Below are 18,833 nucleotides of genomic sequence, written 5' to 3'. Positions count from 1 at the left end.
ATATAATAGTATCGAATCTTAAATCTCGACTTTATCTATTAAGTAATAAATTACTAAAGAGTAATAATCCTTAATAATTATTAGAGTAATCCCGTCAAGTAAAATAATTAATAAAAGAGTTAGAATTTAGATATTATTTTCTATAAAACTCTCGAGCTTAGTAAAGTTCTTTATTTAGTCTATAAGCATATATATATATATAAGAATTACGAGTTAAAAAGAAGAATATAATACTTAAGTTAGAGGCTCTACGATTATAAGAGACTCTCTTTTAGCTTTCGACTAGTTTAAAAACGATTAGATAGATTAGTTACGCGTCTCGTATAGTCGACTATTAAGATAAGACTTTAGAGTAATATAATGTAATTAATTAATTAATTAAAAACTATTAGTCTTAACTTAATTCTATCGACCTTAAGATAAGTCTAAGTAAAAAACTCTATTAAGACTTAATTTTTTAATGTATCGCCCGATATATAATATTCACACTCTACGTACATATAATTCTTAACAAAAAAGCCTTTTTTGAAATTCTTAAAAAAAGTTAAATAATATAATTAAATAAGTTCTCGTTAAATTAGAAGTTATAATATAGTAATTAAGAAGTAAATTACTTCGATTAAACGCCGTAGTCTTCTCTTATTTTTTAAACGACTAGACTTATAAGAGTCGTCGCGGTAATAAATATAAATAAATAAATAAGTAAGTAAGTAAGTAAGTAAGTAAGTAAGTAGAGTATCGCTATAGCGATATATATAAATAAATAAGCGATCGAACTTGCGGAGAGTAGAGCGGAGAGCGAAGCGGAGATAATTTATTCTTTTAATATAAAGTTAGATATTAATAGCGGCGATATCGATGAATAAAGATATCTCGTACGGCGTTGAAGTCTCTTATAAGTATATAGAACGTAGAAAAAGACGTCTTTAAATATAGAAAGGTCTATATCGTCGTTATAATAATAATAAACGTTAAAATATTCTTCTCTCTACTTTTATACCCGAGTATTAAATATATAACTTTTTTTCTTTTCTCTAGAATTGATTTGCTAAATATCTTAAAACTTCGTATTCGTTAGAAGAAAGGATATTTTTATAAGCTATAAAGAGGTTAGTATATATAATTCGAAAATATCTCGCTATCGTCGTTAAAGAGAAAATCGCGTATCTAAGCGCCTCTTATAGTTTTCTTATCTACTTTAATTCGTTTTAAACGCGTTAAGCGCGTTAAAACTATTTAAGATATATATTTTATACTCTCTTTAACTTCTAAGTAATATATCTTCGAGTTGATAAATCTGTATATAGGGGGATAGCTTCAGTGCTCGATTTCCATTAGATAGTGATATAGTCAAACTTGTGATTCAATCATTACACTCGACTCGTTATATAATCTTTTAATAATGCTGAATACGATACGTCATCGTCTGGAATTTAATCATTGGGGGGTGATCGGCTAAAGGTAGGTGCTATAATCGTTAGCGGAGAATATGTGTTCGGATGAGCTTATGCGACAACAACGAGCTATCCGATCATAATAAAAAGTTTATGTACTTGTTCAGCGACCTCGAAAGGTCTATTGGCCCCTCAATTGATGTTAAAAGATAATGTGGTGATGGCTGGAAAAATGGAGGAAGTCGATAACGGGGTGATTATTGCGGTGGGCCCATACAAATTAACGGTCCATGTAGCGATTCGGGGGTTTCCTACTCAGACTCTAAGGGAGGGGTATGCCGTAATGAGCTTGCGATATGATTGGCCCCCGAAGCGAGGCACGAGTGTAGGGCTGGCCATAGGTACCCCGGCTAGCCGTGAGTCTGAATTACTGAGACTAAAAAACCATGACACTCTCCGCCTCGTTATTTCGCATATGAAGTGAGAATAGAACTTATCGCTTTCTCTCGTATAATGCGCAAAGGATAAAATGGCCCCAGGCTCAATGAAGTCAGTGGAAGAAGACATGACAACCATTCCTTTGATACTGCTAAAGACCCTGCGAAGTCTCATCATCGTCACCGATATGAATCACCAAAGACCTCAGTGATATACTCACACTGAGCGTTGGTCTTGTATTGTATTACGATCGGTACGCCGTCGATCACCGAGCCAGTAAATCTGGAGATCGCCCTGCACCGTCCCAATCACAATACTCCTGTGGGCGAACTACCGAGTCATACCCCTATACAAAAATTTTGGGGTATGATTCGGTAATCTGCCCTACCCTTTGTGTCTTCGGCAACAACCACGATAATGACGACTTGGAAGAGGTTGCTTACTATGTGGACCATACACACAGCTGCAAAGAGATTGGATGTCCTCATCCCCATGACAATTGAGTAGTGGTACGGTGGACAGCAAACACGCAATCATTTTTCCCTTTTGGTGGGCAACTGTCACGGTTACTACCTTCGACCCTGACAGCCCTATGGGAATAAAAGAGTAAGGTGTAAAAGACTTTGACTCCTATTACTTCTGGCAGATCTTGATTATCTTAATAAGCTTACAGTATTATTGTAATCGCCCACTGCACGCGGTTTCGAGTGAGTGTGCCACATTTCTCATGCCTTGGTGGCCGGATATATATAAGGGTAAAATTCAGCTGTTCCCTCATGCAACCATGGCCATCCAACGCGAAAAGAACGCCTTTGTGACTTTTCCTGCTGCGTTCCCTGGTGCCACTTCTCTTTTCCCTACAGCGGTATATAAGTGCTGCACAGCGAAAGAGAGCTCACCATTTCCTCCAAGGACTTAGAACGACCAAGGCACAATGGCAAAAACGAAGCCAGACCAAGTGCCAGTGCCAGAACGAGTAGCGGAGGAGCTGGAATCCAGCGTTGAGCCCGTCAGTGAGCAACCTGTTACCTCCGATGTGGCATACTCTGCCTTCACAGGTCCCCAGAAGAAGGCCATAGTCCTCTCAGCGGCGCTGGGAGCTGTCTTTTCTCCTATGTCCACCACCATATATCTGCCAGCCTTGAACGAGATAGCTGGGGATCTCCACGTGAGCATTTCGAAAATAAACCTGACGGTTACCACGTTCTTAGTAGGTATTCCTGCATTCAGACCGCGCTCGATGAATACTAATGCCTGTATAGATTCTTCAGGGACTGGCCCCAATGATGATCGCTGGTTTCTCCGATGGTGCCGGCAGAAGACCAGCGTACATCTACTGCTTTATCGTCTATATCGCGGCAAACATTGGGCTGGCTTTGCAAAGAAACTTCGCTGCGCTGTTGGTGCTGCGGTGTCTTCAGAGCGCTGGTAGCAGTGGAACCGTTGCTCTTTGCAACGGAGTTGTTGCCGATCTTGTTACGAGTGCGGATAGAGGGATGTATGTTGGCTACACCTCGGTTGCCTCAATCCTCGGCCCCATCGCGGGTCCCATCATAGGTGGTGTCATTGCCCAGTATCTTGGGTGGTGGTGGATCTTCTGGTTCTTGACCATCTCTTCTGCCACATATTTCGTGTTCTTCTTCTTGTTTCTACCAGAGACATGTAGAAAAGTGGTGGGAGACGGCTCGATCCCGCCACCAAAGTTGAATCAGTCACTGACAGGCATCATACGGGAAAGGCGCCGGATCAAAGCTGGGATTATTGTGGATGCCGCCCAGCAGGAAGCTGTTCGCAAGAATTATAGACTGAAGTTTCCCAATCCACTGTCGACGCTGGTCATCGCTGGGGACAAAGAATCCGGGCTCATTCTTTTCTGCAGTGGCTTGCTATTTGCCATTCTTTATGCAACCACAACGGGTATACCCTACCTGTTTGGAAAGATCTACGGCTTCGATGAGCTGCAGCTGGGTCTGGTCTACATCCCCTTCGGTGCCGGTAGTGTGGTTTCTGCACTTTCCACAGGGAAGGCTATCGATTGGAATTATCGAAGACACGCCAAGAAAAACGGGTTTCCATTGACCAAGAATCGCCACCAAGATCTTACTAACTTTCCGATTGAGAAAGCGCGCCTTGAGGTTGCCCTACCCTTGCTATACATTGGCAACATAGGCTCGATTGCTTATGGTTGGACTCTGGACTACAGAACAAACCTGGCTGGTCCCCTCATTCTGTTATTTGTGTTCGGCTACGGCTCCATGGCTGCCTTTCAAGTCATGCAAATTTTGATGGTCGATATCAATCCCGGAAACGCGGCGTCGGCGACCGCAGCCAATAACCTATTCCGTTGCTTGCTTGGAGCAGGATCGACTGCTGTTGTGGTACCAATGATCGATAAGATGGGTGTTGGATGGGCTTATACTTTCGCTTCTCTCGTCTGGATTGCCTTGAGCCCTAGCTTGTGGCTATTAATGAAGTACGGTCCTGGATGGCGCAAAGATAAGAAGGAAAAAGAACATCGAAAAGAGAAGGCCAAGGGCGAGAAGGCAGGAACAAAGGAAGCGAAATCGGACCTGGATGTAATGCAAGTTGGGCAAATTCACGAGTCTCCTGTGGTAGATGAGCAAGTGCAAGAAGAGAAAGTGGCCGAGACCCACGTTCCAGAGGCAGAAGAGCAGACCCAATTAGATTTCATAGCAGCGAGTCATATCGCCCCTGCAGCAGAGCCTAACAAGGTCAATTGACCCCGAACGGGCCCTTGAGCCGTCGATGCGGACTTGTGAGGTTCTCAAAATCTCCCTCTACCGGACTAAGTCCTAACGCGCCTCCTTTTCCACAGAGCGGGCAAGCTCCTAGAAAAGTGGCAGCTTCTAAGTATCGTGTACCCCTGAGGTAAAGGACTGAGAGAAGACCTGACAGTCGATGTGCAGAAACAGTCCAAAATGAGTGTTTCATGGGCCACAAATCTCGTACTTTGTGCTTTTTTTGTCAATATCTACCATTGTCGACTGACACTTCATCTGGCAGCGGGCCTACAGAGTTACACCTTTGCTCCACCATCAAACCCCAAGGAGCTCAGGCATTGACGCTACTCGTTTCCACCCCAAATGCAAACTACTGGGCTATGCAGTCTAACAAATTCATCAACCGCCACCTGAAGTAGTCGCTAGCTGTATATAAAGGTGCGTTAAGCCTCTGAACGGAGCTAAAATCCAAAAAAAAGGCATTTGTTCAATAGTTTTGTATCAAGTTGCCATACAATTTTGCTGACATTTTGGCTGATCGGACTTATCGGTGATTGCAGATCCTAGTGAACACGGTAGATTGCATGTGGGGTCCGATCCTTGTCTGACCTCGTTGTAGCCGGTATCTCCGATTCTCGGAGCCGACGTGCAGCAAACTTCTTTTACTTCTGAAGTACTCCGTACCTCTGTACTCGTACAAGATCCAAAGCATGAACTACCAAAAATGAAAGCAAAACCATTGAGCCCTTTGCAGAAGACACTCGAGCTCAATTCAAAGTATACACAATGGCGGAAGTTGACAAAGCATGCTGCTCTCTCCCAGCAGTTACAACGCATGATTACAAGCCCAATGGCACCTACACTAAGCTCGCAGGTCTCGATGTCTGTGAGTCCAACCCGGCTTCCCACCTTCTCTCCAATAAAACCCCTTTAACATCAATCTTTCACTCTCAGATCAAACGGGCCCACCCAACTCCACCCGCGCCCTCATAGCCGTCTACGACGTCTTCGGCTCCACACCCCAAACTCTACAAGGCGCCGACTTACTCTCCCATTCCCTCGATGCTCTTGTTCTAGTGCCCGATTTCTTCAAAGGGAAACCGCTGCCGCTGAGTCTCTACCCGCCGGACACGGATGAGAAAAAGAAAATTGCCGGCGAGTTCATGCAGGGAACTGCGAATATTGACGTGAATTCAAAGACATTGGGAAAGATGGTGGTGGAGGCGAAGGGTGCATATGGGGATGTAAAATGCTGGGGATGCTATGGGTTGTGCTGGGGTGGGAAACTTGCTGTGTTGAATTCTGGTGCAGGGACGGAGTTCAAAGCTGCTGGCACGGCGCATCCTGGGTATGTACCATGACCGTGAGCACTTTCCAGTCTCTGACCGCGAACCACAGCCGTCTTGTGAAAGAAGACGCCGAGAAGCTGACCATACCGTTCATCTGCCTTTTCTCCAAAGAAGACGGAACGCCAGAATTGATGCAAGAGTACGGGCAGGCACTGGAGAAGAACGATGAGAATGTGGTAGAGAAGTACGGCTCTATGCATCACGGATGGATGGGTGCAAGAGCAAACCTGGGTGACAAAGAGAACTTGAAGGAGTTCGAGAGAGGGTAAATATCCGCAGCTCAATGGTTCCTCATAGGCCTCGGGTTACTGACGTTTGGTGGTGTAGGTATACCCAGCTGGCTGGATTCTTTTCCAAGCATCTGTGAGAACGTTATAAGATTTATGGATGGTGCACTTTCAAATTCACTAACGGCCATGCATGATGAATGCTATGACCTAAGTGTGGTTCACTAGGCTCGATTCACTAACGGCTTTGCTTCATGCATGATGAATGTTATGACCTAAGTGACCTTCACTTGGCTCGAAGTAACTAACAGCCTGCTAATACTAGGGCATTCACTGAAAGAAAGACTCAATTCAGTGAGCCTAAAAACCCGCTCATAGATTCCAGTCTTCAAGGAAGGTTCTTGGTAGGGTTCATCCCGTGGGGTCTTCTGCGTGCTGCAACGGATTCATGCATTCACTGCAAACGTGGAGTCCTGGCTTATTGCAGGGATCGATGTACATAGAGCCACGCACGTGGAGTTCAAAGGGCGGGCTTACCGAAATAAGCAATCTGAGCAGAAACTCAAGTCAACGGTGGTAGAAACCCATCTGTTCTGCCTTGCCTCGGATGTCCTCACTCGTCACGCCCTCGGTGGCTCTGCGTCTTGTCCTCTGTGACCGTCTTATCAGTTTCTTGCAGATGCGTGGTCATACACTTCATATGCCTAAATTCTCTTTCTTATCAAATCTGTGGAGTACGATCAGAAGGAGCAGCAAGCGGAGCTAAGCTGACATGACGTGGTGAATTTACATACCGGCAATAGCATCGAAAGCAACATCAAGCGACCCAAGCGGATCAAGGACGGGAGGCCAAACAAACGCTCAAAAGCGCTACCCGACCACTGTGAAAAGCGGTTGACTCCAACTTCTTTCTCCGACGCTGCAGCGAGGAATCAAAATGCCTTTCAAGTTGACTTGTTTTGTTCTTCTAGCCGCGCTCTTCAGATTCGTCTTAACAAGCTCACCTCTCTCCTTGTCATCTCTGGCTATTTCCAACATCACCGTCCCGTCGAAAAACACCCCAACGAACCCTTCTTTGAGGTGAGTCATGACTTTCTTGACTTTCTCCAAGGCTTCCGAACTCACACTAATCAAATCTTACCAGCGCACGTCCCCACGAAAACCTTGAAATGAGCTCAGGCTGGGACGGCCCGGGCTTCATTAGCATCACCTTCTCCCACTACGGCGACGATATCCTTCCGCAACTAGCTTTTTATTGCATCGCCGTCGCAACGAACGACGCCTGGATCGATCACCGAAGCCATTGGAACCAAGCAATCCGACAGAGCGAGCTGGTGTACACGAACACAGATACCTCCAGGCACGTCATCCTCAGTGTGCTTCCTCGGGCGGCAATGACGTGGAGCATGTTCTATTATTCAATGCTGTTGGTGACACGGTTCACGAGAGTATTCGAGTCGATGGCGTTTGATTTCGAGGTCGAGGTGACGGGCGTGCGCGGTTTGGTGGCGATTGGGAATTTGACCATCCTACCGAAGTTGGGGTCCTGAGTGAAACGGACGATTTCCTTGCAGGTAGAGTCGCGGATTTTGTTGGGGGATAGTTCCCGAGGAATATCGCTTTTTTTCTGGCACTGCACCTGAACTGTACGACTTCTGGACGCTCTCCCTTGCAGGTAATGTCACTTTTCTGGCATTACACCTGAACTGTACAGGTAATGTGACAGTGCTTAGGCAAAGGTTGTGCAATTGTCGCCTTTGTCATGGCGCTGCGCCCGAATTGTATGACTCTTACAAGTCCCCCGTTGCAGGTGAATTGACGGTTCTTAAGGAAAATTCTACAAAAATCGTCGCTTTTGTGGGGTAAGGTGCCTGAATTGTACAATCTCATTAGGGGTGTTCACACTCTAGAGATGCATGACTTTTGTTACTCTCTTCCGGCAACACGAGGCAACAATCCAGGGACTGGAAACGGCCAATGCCCGGCTTCACCAAGTGATAACAAGCGTTGACGAACAAATTAGCAAAGAGCATTAGCCAGAGGGAAGCCACGTTCCCAGGACCTAAAAACCACCAATGCCCGACTTCTCCAAGCGCAATAAGCGTCGGATAACAAAGTAGCAAAGAGCAGTATCCGCAGCGAGGTCACGATCCAAGACCTCAGAACCACCAACGCCAAGCTCCTCCAGGAGCAGCAAGCGTTGAATCACAAGCCAGCATCTCGAGAATGAAGGTTCAGCTAGGGAAAAGCCACGATTCGGGGGCTGAAAGCCCAGCTTAGCCGAGAGCAACAGGCGTCAACCGACGAGCCAGATTCCCGGGATCGGCGCATTGGCCAGAAGGAGACCACGATCCAGGACCTCACTACCGCCAACGCTGAGCTACGCAAGACGCAGGAGACGTTCATCGGCAGTCTGAGCCAGAGGGAAACCAGGATCCAGGACCTGACGGAGGATCTAGCGAGCAGCTGTGGTGCGCAGGAGGTGCGGGAATTCAAAGGGATAGAGGAGGGCAAAATCGTCTTGGTACGAGCTCAGAGATGCTGTAGCGAGCGTAGGGGTTTGGTTATCGTGGAGCAGAGTGATCATACGAGGATCAGTGTGGCACGGGGGGTCTTGATCGGTGCAGGGTTAAGGTGTGGGGGTGGGAATGGGTTTTGTGTATTGAAAACGGACCGTATGGAGCACGGATGGAGGTCCGTCTCGACGACGAGGTTGGAATCTATGAGTTTGAGGAGTGGAATCAAAGGACTTGATGATTGGGTATTGTGAATGACTGTATAGCTAATGCAGGACCATCATCTCGTCCAATATGTCGCTTCTGTAGGCCCGCGGCCCTCGTTTTCGGCTGCCTTGCGAGGCAACAACAGCACACGCTGCTCACTGTCGACCACCGTGCACAGACGCATTCTCTGTTCACACAAAGCGCAGGCATACTCTATACCATCATCCCAGTGAGACTTTTTCTTGTCCACACGAGCGTTTGTACAACTGCGAACCTTGTCAGGTGACGATGATCCTTGATGATTTCGGAGTCAGCATTGTTCTTTCGGTAGACAATTCGGCCGCGAGACATATCTTAGGAACAGAGAACTCTTATATATGTCTGGCGACTCATGAGAGAGCAGAATGGGTAAGACATCTCAACAGAGAATCATACGTACAGGGTCTCGTTCGCATCGGCACTCCGTCGTTCCAGGTCCTCCTTCTGCTTCTGCATGCCTTGAAGTTCGTGGGCCAGTCTATCCTTGTCCTCAGAAGCTTTCTGAGCGACGACCTCTGCTTTCGTGACCTGTTCGTTTTTGAAGGATGTCCTTTGATTGAGAACATCAATATGCTTCTGCACGGCCTCGTGATCTTTATCCAGTTTCTTTACTCTGACTCGTTGGCAGCCACGGCGCCTTGTGAAAATTGTCAATATCGTTCAGCCATTGTTCTTGTAGCTTGGTCAGGTCTTCGAGCTTGCTTATGAGTGTTGGTCCTTCTTCCACAGGCTCTGTCATTGCTTGAAGGTCGCCTGGTGCCAGGGCTCGTGATAGGTTCAATGACTTGGAGGCTAGGAACTTCTGGATTCCAAGGACCTCCTTGCGCCAATACTCACTTTCAGGAGGGGCATTGGGTGAAGACATGGTTGAGAAGAGAAGTTATCAGCTGACATATGTGAGAAAAGACAGGTGAGGTGAGTGAGAAAATGTGCCGGAAATTCAGGTAAATATCGAGCGGCCCACTAGCGCTCTTCGATAACGTAACGACGAGTCCCTCTATGCCTTTTACTCCGGCAGCAGTTGAAGGCCCTAGAATCTGAGGAATATTATGGTTTCTGGTATCAGATTCATCGTAGGAGAATCTGAACTCTCGTCACTCCAAGTGGCACTCATCAAAACGGCAGTGCGGGTCCTGAACCTCTTAGTGGTCTATCACTCTGCAGTACTGCTATCCTCGGGCCTAAACAGACACGAGTATAGAAAGGGTTCAAACGATCTCTTACTGACAAGTAGCCCCAGGTCCTTCAAGGCGCCATCCCATTCTGCCTCAGCCAGCTGCTTCATTTTCGTATACTGTTCCATTGGCTTTACAGCATTTGCCCTGACTAAGTAAGCATCCTATATGATAGCCTGCAGGCTGCTCAGATAGTCACTACAGGACATCAAGAGATTTGCTCGAGCAGGCTGGGAGAATTACCCTCTGGGTTCGAGACCCTGGTACAGCGTGAAAGATGGACGACCGGGGCAGTATCACGTTCTGTTATTATATTATTTTGTGGATTGTCAAGATTGCTGCTCGAGCATACATTGGCAGTATTTCCACGAATCGGTACTGGTGAAGATTCAGATGCGCGCAGCGTGGTAGAAAGATCAAAGACACTTTAAAGACTTTGCAATACGAGCGAAACAGGCATGTCACCCGTGTATCAGCCCCTGAATCCTCGTCCTTCTAACGTTTGAATACAGTGGTAGCCGTCGTGTTCTGATAAAACAGTCCGCTGCAGGCCTGCATCACCTCCTCACGATCCTTCTCGTTGCTCGAGCTGACAGTGCAGCAATTGAGATAGCCGTGTCGAGGGGCTACGCATGAAACACTCGATGGTTGACATTGGATGTTTCTGGATGCTGCGGACAACAGAAGAGAATGGCACAGGACCCTCGATGTGCGCTTGATGGCCAGGTCCTCAAATTACCAATGTACGGTCCGTGCCTGGCGTGAATTTGACCGTAGTTGGTGATGCTGACCTTTGACCTTTAGACCTACAGCAACTCAGATCCGCAGGGTTTTGGTCCTATTACTCGCAAGGAGGGATTCAGACAGCCTCAGGAAGGGATGATGGCGATCTCGGACCCAGCAATCTGGCGTGCGTGGCAGAGACGGGCAGATGCCTGGTGGCTGGAACCGGAGCGGAGGCTGCCGTTATCGGGTCCGGGTCAGAATCTAAGCAGTCAGCAGTTGGAGCGCCGTAAGGAAGTCGCAACCAGAGCGTCTTACAGTATTTCCTGCCATAGTGACGCCACAGTTTGTCAACTACATGACGAGTACAACTTCGCATCAGATAGGGATAAGAAGGCGCTGTCAGAGGCTTTACAATTCTTCTGCAGCGAGGCCACGATCCAGGACCTCAACCCCAGCAACGCCCAGCTTCTCCGAGAGCAACAAGCGTTGAATGACAAGGTAGCCTCTCATGAACAGAGCCTGTCTTTCAAAGCGCAGCTGCATAGGTGTGGGGTGTTAAAAGTACGCGCAACTTCATGCTTCGACTTCGGCCAATGCGTCGGGCGAGCGGAAGAGAATAGACGAAGCTCGCAAGGCCTGACAGAGTAAATTCGATGAAATTCGTCAAGTCAGTGTTGGAAAAGTTAACGGTTTTTTCTACGGCAAAGGTCTTATGAGCGCTGAGATGCACAGCCAAGGCTGTGTGCTTATGCAGTGCACTGGCGATGATGGGAGAAGCGAGGGGGGAGGAGGACGCTGCTTTCGACGTCCTGAAATTGAGTCATCAGTACAAAAGCGCCGCATAAAACAGAATGCATCCTACATTCTCTTGAATTGCAAGCACCGGTGGTACTAGTGACAGCTCCATTTGAGCAATTCGGATTGACGGTAGGCTTCTGGGGCGAACGATGCACACGCTGCCACACAGGTTGCATTCATTACATCAGCGGTGCCATTCAATGGGATCGTGATTCGAAGACAATCATTGCAGCTACATAAAGAGTGGACATCTCCCGCCACATCTAGTAGAGAGGTCGCCACCGATCCTCAAACGTGCAAGAAGAACATTGAACCGTCACTGGGCGTTCAGCTCCAGTGTCTTCAGCACGCCCACGATCTTTTCCAGCTGCTTGCCAAGTTCCTCGTTCTTCGAATTCATGGCAACATACATGTACCTTGCAATCTGGTCCATCCACATCTTGCATGAATCCACGTCTGACCGCCTCGCAAATGTCGCTGCAATGACCTCCAGAGTGTCACCCATCGCCTGTGGGCCATTGGCGTCTTTGATGGCTGCCATGTGCCGGTTGTTGTAGTCGACCAATTCTTCGCCAATACGTGTCAAGGACATGAATAGTTCGGCCCACATGCTAGGAGTGAGTTCTGGTGACGACGACGTCGGTTCAGAGTCATGTGCCAGCACAATTGCTATGTCTGCTATGATGCCATGCACTATGGTCGGTAGGATGTCCTCTTGTTTCCATTCAGCCGCCCGGGCATTGAGTCGCTTGCTTCCAAGAGCGAAGAATGCACTCAAACGCTTATACGGTAGGATGGACTCTTTTGACCCCCTCAGGCCCTTCCACAAAGCGAGAACGTTGGGTGCATCAAGCGAGAGCGTTGGCCACAGTATCTGTACGTATATCAGCGAATGTCAACAGAGCAGGTGTTCTCACATACCTTGGCCTCTTCCACCAGGCAGCGAGCCTCCTCTACTCCAAAGTCTGCTGCCCTGTCCAAGAATTTGTGAAGGTTGACGTTTGAGCTCGGCATTCGAGCCTCAAGGTCTGGATCAGCGGCGTCCACAATCTTCGTCAGGTGCTCCAACAACCAGGCTTGCTTGGTGATGCCGTATGGGAAAATACCTGTTGCAAGGCCAGGGAGTGGCACCAAAAACTCCAGCGGTCTCAGTGACCTGGACTGGCATCTTTCAATGCAGAAAGTAGTGTAATCACCATGTAAGTGAGTTAACAACACACCTCTCAGACTTTATAGCGCCTCTGCCGCCTTCCGCAAAGCCTCGTCGCTTCCCTCTTCGATTCCACTCCGCTCACGATCGATGGCTGTTTTAAGGTCGCGAAGTGCCTGTCGAATTGGTTTTTTAATTACCTATTTTTGGGGCCCCTTTTTCTCGTCAGCTACATTATCCTCGTCACCTACGATTCGCGCCACCTACATTCCGGTTACCTCTATCCTCGTCACCTCATCTGCACTCTGGTCACCTCTATTCTATTCAGAGTCAGCATTCTCGTCAAGGACGTTCTTTTTTTTTTTTTCTTCCCTCCCGCATTCTATTCAGAGTCAGCATAGTCAAGGACGTCGGCAGAGGACGGGACAAGCCGCACGTAGGTTATTTGCAGAATGGCATGATGGAATTGGTATCAGGCGGTTATAATGGAAAGGATGCTATTCTAGCTCGGGATGCAAGAGCGGAACTATGTACATTTGAACGCAAACGCGCAGAGAGCACGGCTGGTGAGGCCAACCATTGCTTCGACGTCCTGGCTCTGGCCCTTGGTGGGACCACAACGCTATAACAGATCTCTGGTATCTTTGGTTCCCCGTCGTAAGCACGGACCATCGGCGCCATCAAACACTCAATGACATTGTTTTCTTCTGTTGAACTCTTCGCATTCCTACATCCACAATACCATTTCGTGCTCGCAGTCGATAGATCTTCACACTGTTGTCCTATCTCTGCCGGTGCGAGAGCTTTCAATATAATTTCGAGATCAAGATGATAGGCGTACGCTTTTTGACGGCGATTAGGGAATTGATCATATTATCGAAGTTCGGGGCTGGGGTGTAGTCGATGGTTTGAGAACATGGAGGATTGTTGGCTTGAGAGAATTGCATACTGTGTTAGTTTTGTCCCTATTACAAGCAAGAGAGACGCGATGATTGGGGACGCCTTACGAGTCTTCACTTTTGATTGTTGTGCAGTGATAATAATCGCTATGGTGAATGGGTATTATTCAATCGAACTCATATACAGCAATGTGGTGCTCTCACCACGAGCGGCAAACAACACGCACGTCACTATTTCAGAGTAAGTTGAAGCAGGGCATATATGATCTGCAATGCTTCGACGCTGTGAAATCATCTCCACCTCTTTGGGAATGAAGATCCGATCCACCACCCGCTTCCAGCCTGCGATCCACATACTCTCAACGCTGGGCAAAGAGACGTCTTCGATCGAGTGCTGACTCACTACCTGCAAGGCCGTGATGGTCTACTTCTCTTACACGTTGATGGTGTTGCTGATACAGGGAGATCGAGAGTCATGGATGCGACTTAAAGTTATTTGTCCTACTACACAGCACAGGCACCATAGCATGCTGGGTCGACTGAAGTTCTCTAAGAAGCCTCACTCATGTCAATACCAGCTGCGACAGTCAGGTATCGTACTATGATGTTCGGATGGCTAGCTCAATGCCCTTTGTTTATCTTCGAGACCTTTGTACCGCTCAATCCACCGGCCTTCTCATTCAATATTGTGACAGCAAAGCCACCTTCGAGTACTACTACCCACATCACTTATTCCGAGCCGTTCTAAATATATATAGAAAAAAAGGTTCAAATCGAAGATTTCTTTTCCAAAACTCTTTGAAAGTTGGGGGTGGTCAGATGAAGTGAGAATTAAGTGGTCAGGAAATGAGCCAAAAGCTTCCTTGACACCGTGCAATCCAGATCCTTGCCCCACCAAATTTCCCTGTTTTCACAACAATTTGGCTATAAGTTTTGAAGACTTCCAGCAGATAAACCAGGAATTGAAGGGAAAGCTGCGGCAAGAGCTGAGGGGAGAAATGGAGGCGAGGATACGGTTAGAGATCCAACAGGAGGTCAAAGCGGCATACCAGGCCAAACTGGCAAGCCTCGATTGATGAAGACCAATTTGCTACGTCAAGCGGGTTATTTGGTTTTTAGATTGCTAACGACTTAACGATCCGATGCTGGTCTGCTTTTTTTTGCTAGGAGAAGTGCTAGGGGATGGTTCTTTTCTCTATTCCGTTTTTATTTAAATGGCCGGAGCAGATTCTAAGAGACTAGATCAGCGCGCGCTGGGATCCAATCACCATGGCAGTACGGCCTCCATCACATAGTGGTTACTGCACATCACATAGTACCCTTGACTAACAGATACTGTAGGAATTTCAGGAAGCTCACGAGGGTCCAGACTTGAGCGATGAAATGATTGAAGTGCCCAACGGCCAAGGGGGGTTCAGTGAGGTTCAAGGACCCGTGCAAAGCGAAGGAGAGTTCATTTTTCCAATGGCTACTGCACGAGATAGCCTCCACCGCTGTCAGGATGACAGATGGAATAGGATGTTGGCACGCATGGTATGTGTGATCTGAATCGACGGCCTCGTTTCTTTGACTGATGAGCATTACTATCGAAGGATCAAGATGCACAGGGGGAGAAAGAAGACAGAGCCGATTCTTCAGACGAGGTGGAGGATGGCGATGGCGATGACGATGGAGCCAAGTATGCGTGAGGAAGGTCAGTGGGTACAGGATAAGTCTGGGGAGTGAGTTATGCTGGAACGGGATTCTGAGTCCGAGATGAAGTCAAACTTGGGCTCTGAAGACGGAGATGACGTTAACGATGAAGAATGAGGATACGAATAATGCTGACGATGGCAATGCTCTTGCCTAACGAGCAACCAAATAAAAACTCTCTACTTCAGCTTTTCATTCCAAGCCGACTCCCTTCCGCATGTTTTGGTCAACGTCCTTGTCTTGTGATGTTTTCTCGCCTCGAGTCTGGCCATGTTTTGAGATCTGACGATTCGGATGCCAGCCGACCAATCGTTGGCGCGTCTGGCAGTCATGGGACCGGTCCGCCCGAACCACTCAGAGATCATTACTATTCCTCTGATCTTCATCGGATGCATACGAAACCGGACGGTTCGCGGTCTGATGACCGTGATCGGCAGTACGGCAACAACAATCGTAGTTCTAATTCGGGCGAGCAAGACAATTATGGGTACTTCGAGACGGCGTCGGAACCACGACCGTCCATCACACCGAGGCAACAGGAGCCGTTCGCCTCGAGATTGATACCTACTATGGGTCGTGATTGAGGCCGGCATTTCGACGACGGCAGAGCCAAGAGGAGAAGAGATAAGGACGGCATTTTCAATGCATCCGACCGCAAGACCAATGCTGTGACATTGATCGAAGCGGTGCGGGTGCTTACGTGCAGCGAACACATCCAAGCCTCGGCATGTATCATGTGCACTTTCGGATCAGGAGCAGAAGCTGGCAGCGCCTATCAAATATCGGGTTCTTCGTGCTCAACTGTGACCCTTCTTTTACTTGGGTAATCTACTGGTCCTGGCATTCTTCGCCATCTTCTCGGCGGCTAGGCAGACGCCAGAATGGCGAAAACCGTTGCAAAACCTTCTCATTGCATGAGAAGCCAAGCCAGTACCATGAAAATCTCTGACTCGTTCTTCCATTTCTTTTCCCCGCCCACTCTTTTCCTCGCCCTGAGCTTTGTGTGTCAAACAAGACAATCTCCACACTTTTAGTATAATACTTCGGACTCGAAAACCTTTGAGTCTTAGTCACAGATATCTCTTTCATCCTTCGGCTTTGTCACAGCCTTGCACTCCCCGCTTTTAGCACCAGAGAGTTCGACTTGATATCGAGCCCCATGCTTCATACGGCGGCTATGGCAGCATTTACTCGTAGAATGACCGAGGCCAATTGCGAAGGACATAAGATGTCTCGATATCAGTGGCGCAGGCTTCCTACAGAAATTCTCATCGCTGTCGCGGATCATGTAAGTGCGCAAAACCCACGCTTGATATAGCCCAAAAAATTGACGTTGTGATATTAGCTGTGCAGCCACCGAGACATCGTAGCATTTGGTCTGACGTGCAAGGAGCTGCACATTCTCCTGGTGCAGAAGCAAAGGCGATCGCTGGATATTGAATTCAATGCATTAGAAACCGCTTGCACCTTACTGAGAGCTCCGAAGTATCGCTTATTGAATCAACGGGCTGCAATTTTGATAATCCCAAGTCTTAGAGGCGATTTCGAAAATCTTCAAGATGGGCTCGGATCTTGCAGGCCTCCAAATTGCAGGTGTTGCGTTCTTCTTGCAAAGAGGATGGTTGCAGCAAAGCAGCTATTCAGACAAAATGATTACGAGCTCGCGAAGAGCATCAAGGAGCTCAAGCTCAGCGGCTACTTGCCCTACCGTGGTGTTAGCAGCTACTCCTTGACCTCAGATTCCCTTATACAGAGTGGCGGGTTCAGGGCTATGCGGCCGGAGACACTCAAAATCAACTTGGGTTGGGACCACTGGGACCTTAATATCTTGCATGCCATGTCGGTAACCAATTTGAAAATTTTGAAGCTGCCCGTACGCATGCCGTCAGATTGTGTTCGACTCGGACAGGCACTCAATGTCATGCCGAAACTTGCGAGCCTCGTAATCACGGATATCCCAGACCGAGAAGAATTCCTAACTGAGCTCGGTTACCTCGGTAAAGGCATCATGTCTTGTGCACCAACCTTACGAGAACTAGACATCGAGATGACAAACTTTAATCGTCCACTCTCATGGGCTGGAGATGAGCGCTTCGTAGAACCACAAGATGACGGGTTCTTCTTCCGCAAACTCTTTCCTTGCCCACCAGAGGAGGAGCTTCTCGGGCTATGCGAGCGACATTCTCGACATGACACGGATCCGATGGCTGAGGCTCCGTTGACTATCACGAAGCTGCGGTTGAAGCATTTGAGTTTGCCATGGTACTCATTTGGCATAATCTTCAATGCGAAGGCCATTAGACAACTTCACCTGCCGTACTCCTCGGCTGACAGACAAGTATGGGGATTCCTCGAGACATATGCACAATTGGACAGTCTGACCGAGATCAGCTATGATATGCTATCGGCAGTATTCCTTGGTTTCCTAGAGCAACAGTCATCGCTGAAGGAGCTTACATTTGCGCGCCCGCAAGACCAATGTGATGGGACGGACGTCATATTCTACGGCCCCAGCGCCCACATGATACTTCGTGTGTCTAGAGAAGCTCCTCGGCTTGGTCCAGATGCTGGAGCGGAGTACCCGAATCTTGACAATTTCTTGTCTTCGCTTGAGCATATGACGATGTTGAAACACCTAGTGTTGCCAGCGGACATGTACACGATAACAAGTGGCTGTCTGTGCTCTATCGCGACATCTCTCACCAGTCTGGAGCATCTGGAATTGGGATTTGACTATAATGACCTTGTAAGAACCAGGGTCTTTCAGCTCATGATGAAGAGCACTCAATGCTGACTTTGTCTTCGTTGCAGGAGCTTCAACGAATATTTACATCTTGCTTCCTCTGCGGCACACGAACCTTAAAGAAGCTGACGTTCCTCTCTCTAAAGCAACCCAAACCACTGCCAGACTTCAATCCCGCGCAATTCCACTCTCTTGTTGTGTCCTTAGCCGACGAAGTTTCACAGAACCTCAAACTTGTCCGCTACATGCCTTTGGACCAGATATATGGGCATGAATATTGTGGTGACATAGATGTGTATTATCACCGAGAAACGCCCGTTGACGGCAAATGGTGGATGTGTCTCCCACCGCACGAGAGCGAGCATATCTTTGCGGAAGGGCGTACGCCAAGTATTCCTGTGGACGATTGGGACGGGGAATTTGAGGCAGAACAAGATGCGTATTGAAAGACGGGCTTTCGGCTTTCGGAAAGACAGGGGTGAAATGAGTAGATAGAACCGGAGGCACCACCAGCACCAAATCGTGAAAATTAAGGCGCCTTGTCAAAAGCTCGGAGTTCGTAGGTCTCCCGAAACCCCTCGTTCCAGGTGTGAAGTGGCGAAGAGAATGATTGGTATCCGTTTCCGCCAAGCCGATGGCTGCGATACCTCGGATGCTACCTAAGCCTACCGGCGGAGCGGTCACCCAACCGTCTATGGCTCATTTATTCCATTATAATTCGGCCTCCCGACCCCGCAGA

General features: G+C 48.0%; 10 protein-coding genes across 10 annotated transcripts; 8 read left to right on the top strand and 2 right to left on the bottom strand.

Moving 5' to 3' along the window:
* Window positions 1-2,766: 2,766 nt before the first annotated feature.
* HO173_008386 (uncharacterized protein) lies at window positions 2,767-4,573 on the top strand (the record flags this gene model as incomplete). Its single annotated transcript, XM_037310286.1, has 2 exons — window positions 2,767-3,042; window positions 3,095-4,573. 2 exons carry the CDS (start codon window positions 2,767-2,769, stop codon window positions 4,571-4,573), a joined length of 1,755 nt encoding a protein of 584 aa, XP_037162872.1.
* A 786-nt stretch (window positions 4,574-5,359) lies between these two features.
* On the top strand, window positions 5,360-6,289 carry HO173_008385 (uncharacterized protein; the record flags this gene model as incomplete). Its single annotated transcript, XM_037310285.1, has 4 exons — window positions 5,360-5,459; window positions 5,528-5,921; window positions 5,972-6,187; window positions 6,250-6,289. 4 exons carry the CDS (start codon window positions 5,360-5,362, stop codon window positions 6,287-6,289), a joined length of 750 nt encoding a protein of 249 aa, XP_037162871.1.
* A 797-nt stretch (window positions 6,290-7,086) lies between these two features.
* Window positions 7,087-7,699, top strand: HO173_008384 (uncharacterized protein; the record flags this gene model as incomplete). Its single annotated transcript, XM_037310284.1, has 2 exons — window positions 7,087-7,229; window positions 7,294-7,699. The coding sequence occupies 2 exons, from the start codon at window positions 7,087-7,089 to the stop codon at window positions 7,697-7,699; spliced, it is 549 nt and encodes a 182-aa protein (XP_037162870.1).
* A 676-nt stretch (window positions 7,700-8,375) lies between these two features.
* Window positions 8,376-8,919, top strand: HO173_008383 (uncharacterized protein; the record flags this gene model as incomplete). Its single annotated transcript, XM_037310283.1, has 2 exons — window positions 8,376-8,381; window positions 8,425-8,919. 2 exons carry the CDS (start codon window positions 8,376-8,378, stop codon window positions 8,917-8,919), a joined length of 501 nt encoding a protein of 166 aa, XP_037162869.1.
* Window positions 8,920-9,150: 231 nt separating this feature from the next.
* Window positions 9,151-9,776, bottom strand: HO173_008382 (uncharacterized protein; the record flags this gene model as incomplete). Its single annotated transcript, XM_037310282.1, has 3 exons — window positions 9,151-9,166; window positions 9,312-9,461; window positions 9,544-9,776. The coding sequence occupies 3 exons, from the start codon at window positions 9,774-9,776 to the stop codon at window positions 9,151-9,153; spliced, it is 399 nt and encodes a 132-aa protein (XP_037162868.1).
* A 968-nt stretch (window positions 9,777-10,744) lies between these two features.
* HO173_008381 (uncharacterized protein) lies at window positions 10,745-11,460 on the top strand (the record flags this gene model as incomplete). The annotated part of the gene is made up of 2 exons (XM_037310281.1): window positions 10,745-10,834; window positions 10,891-11,460. 2 exons carry the CDS (start codon window positions 10,745-10,747, stop codon window positions 11,458-11,460), a joined length of 660 nt encoding a protein of 219 aa, XP_037162867.1.
* A 466-nt stretch (window positions 11,461-11,926) lies between these two features.
* On the bottom strand, window positions 11,927-12,624 carry HO173_008380 (uncharacterized protein; the record flags this gene model as incomplete). The annotated part of the gene is made up of 2 exons (XM_037310280.1): window positions 11,927-12,484; window positions 12,532-12,624. 2 exons carry the CDS (start codon window positions 12,622-12,624, stop codon window positions 11,927-11,929), a joined length of 651 nt encoding a protein of 216 aa, XP_037162866.1.
* Window positions 12,625-14,928: 2,304 nt separating this feature from the next.
* HO173_008379 (uncharacterized protein) lies at window positions 14,929-15,347 on the top strand (the record flags this gene model as incomplete). Its single annotated transcript, XM_037310279.1, has 3 exons — window positions 14,929-14,934; window positions 15,001-15,192; window positions 15,252-15,347. 3 exons carry the CDS (start codon window positions 14,929-14,931, stop codon window positions 15,345-15,347), a joined length of 294 nt encoding a protein of 97 aa, XP_037162865.1.
* A 249-nt stretch (window positions 15,348-15,596) lies between these two features.
* On the top strand, window positions 15,597-15,935 carry HO173_008378 (uncharacterized protein; the record flags this gene model as incomplete). Its single annotated transcript, XM_037310278.1, has 1 exon — window positions 15,597-15,935. The coding sequence occupies one exon, from the start codon at window positions 15,597-15,599 to the stop codon at window positions 15,933-15,935; it is 339 nt and encodes a 112-aa protein (XP_037162864.1).
* A 1,034-nt stretch (window positions 15,936-16,969) lies between these two features.
* Window positions 16,970-18,540, top strand: HO173_008377 (uncharacterized protein; the record flags this gene model as incomplete). The annotated part of the gene is made up of 2 exons (XM_037310277.1): window positions 16,970-18,097; window positions 18,163-18,540. 2 exons carry the CDS (start codon window positions 16,970-16,972, stop codon window positions 18,538-18,540), a joined length of 1,506 nt encoding a protein of 501 aa, XP_037162863.1.
* Between the last annotated feature and the right edge of the window lie 293 nt (window positions 18,541-18,833).

The sequence above is a fragment of the Letharia columbiana genome, assembly GCF_014066305.1.
Source record: "Letharia columbiana isolate WasteWater2 chromosome Unknown Sc0000030_s1, whole genome shotgun sequence".
Lineage (NCBI taxonomy): Eukaryota > Fungi > Ascomycota > Lecanoromycetes > Lecanorales > Parmeliaceae > Letharia > Letharia columbiana.
This window is presented reverse-complemented; position numbering and strand designations above follow the sequence as displayed.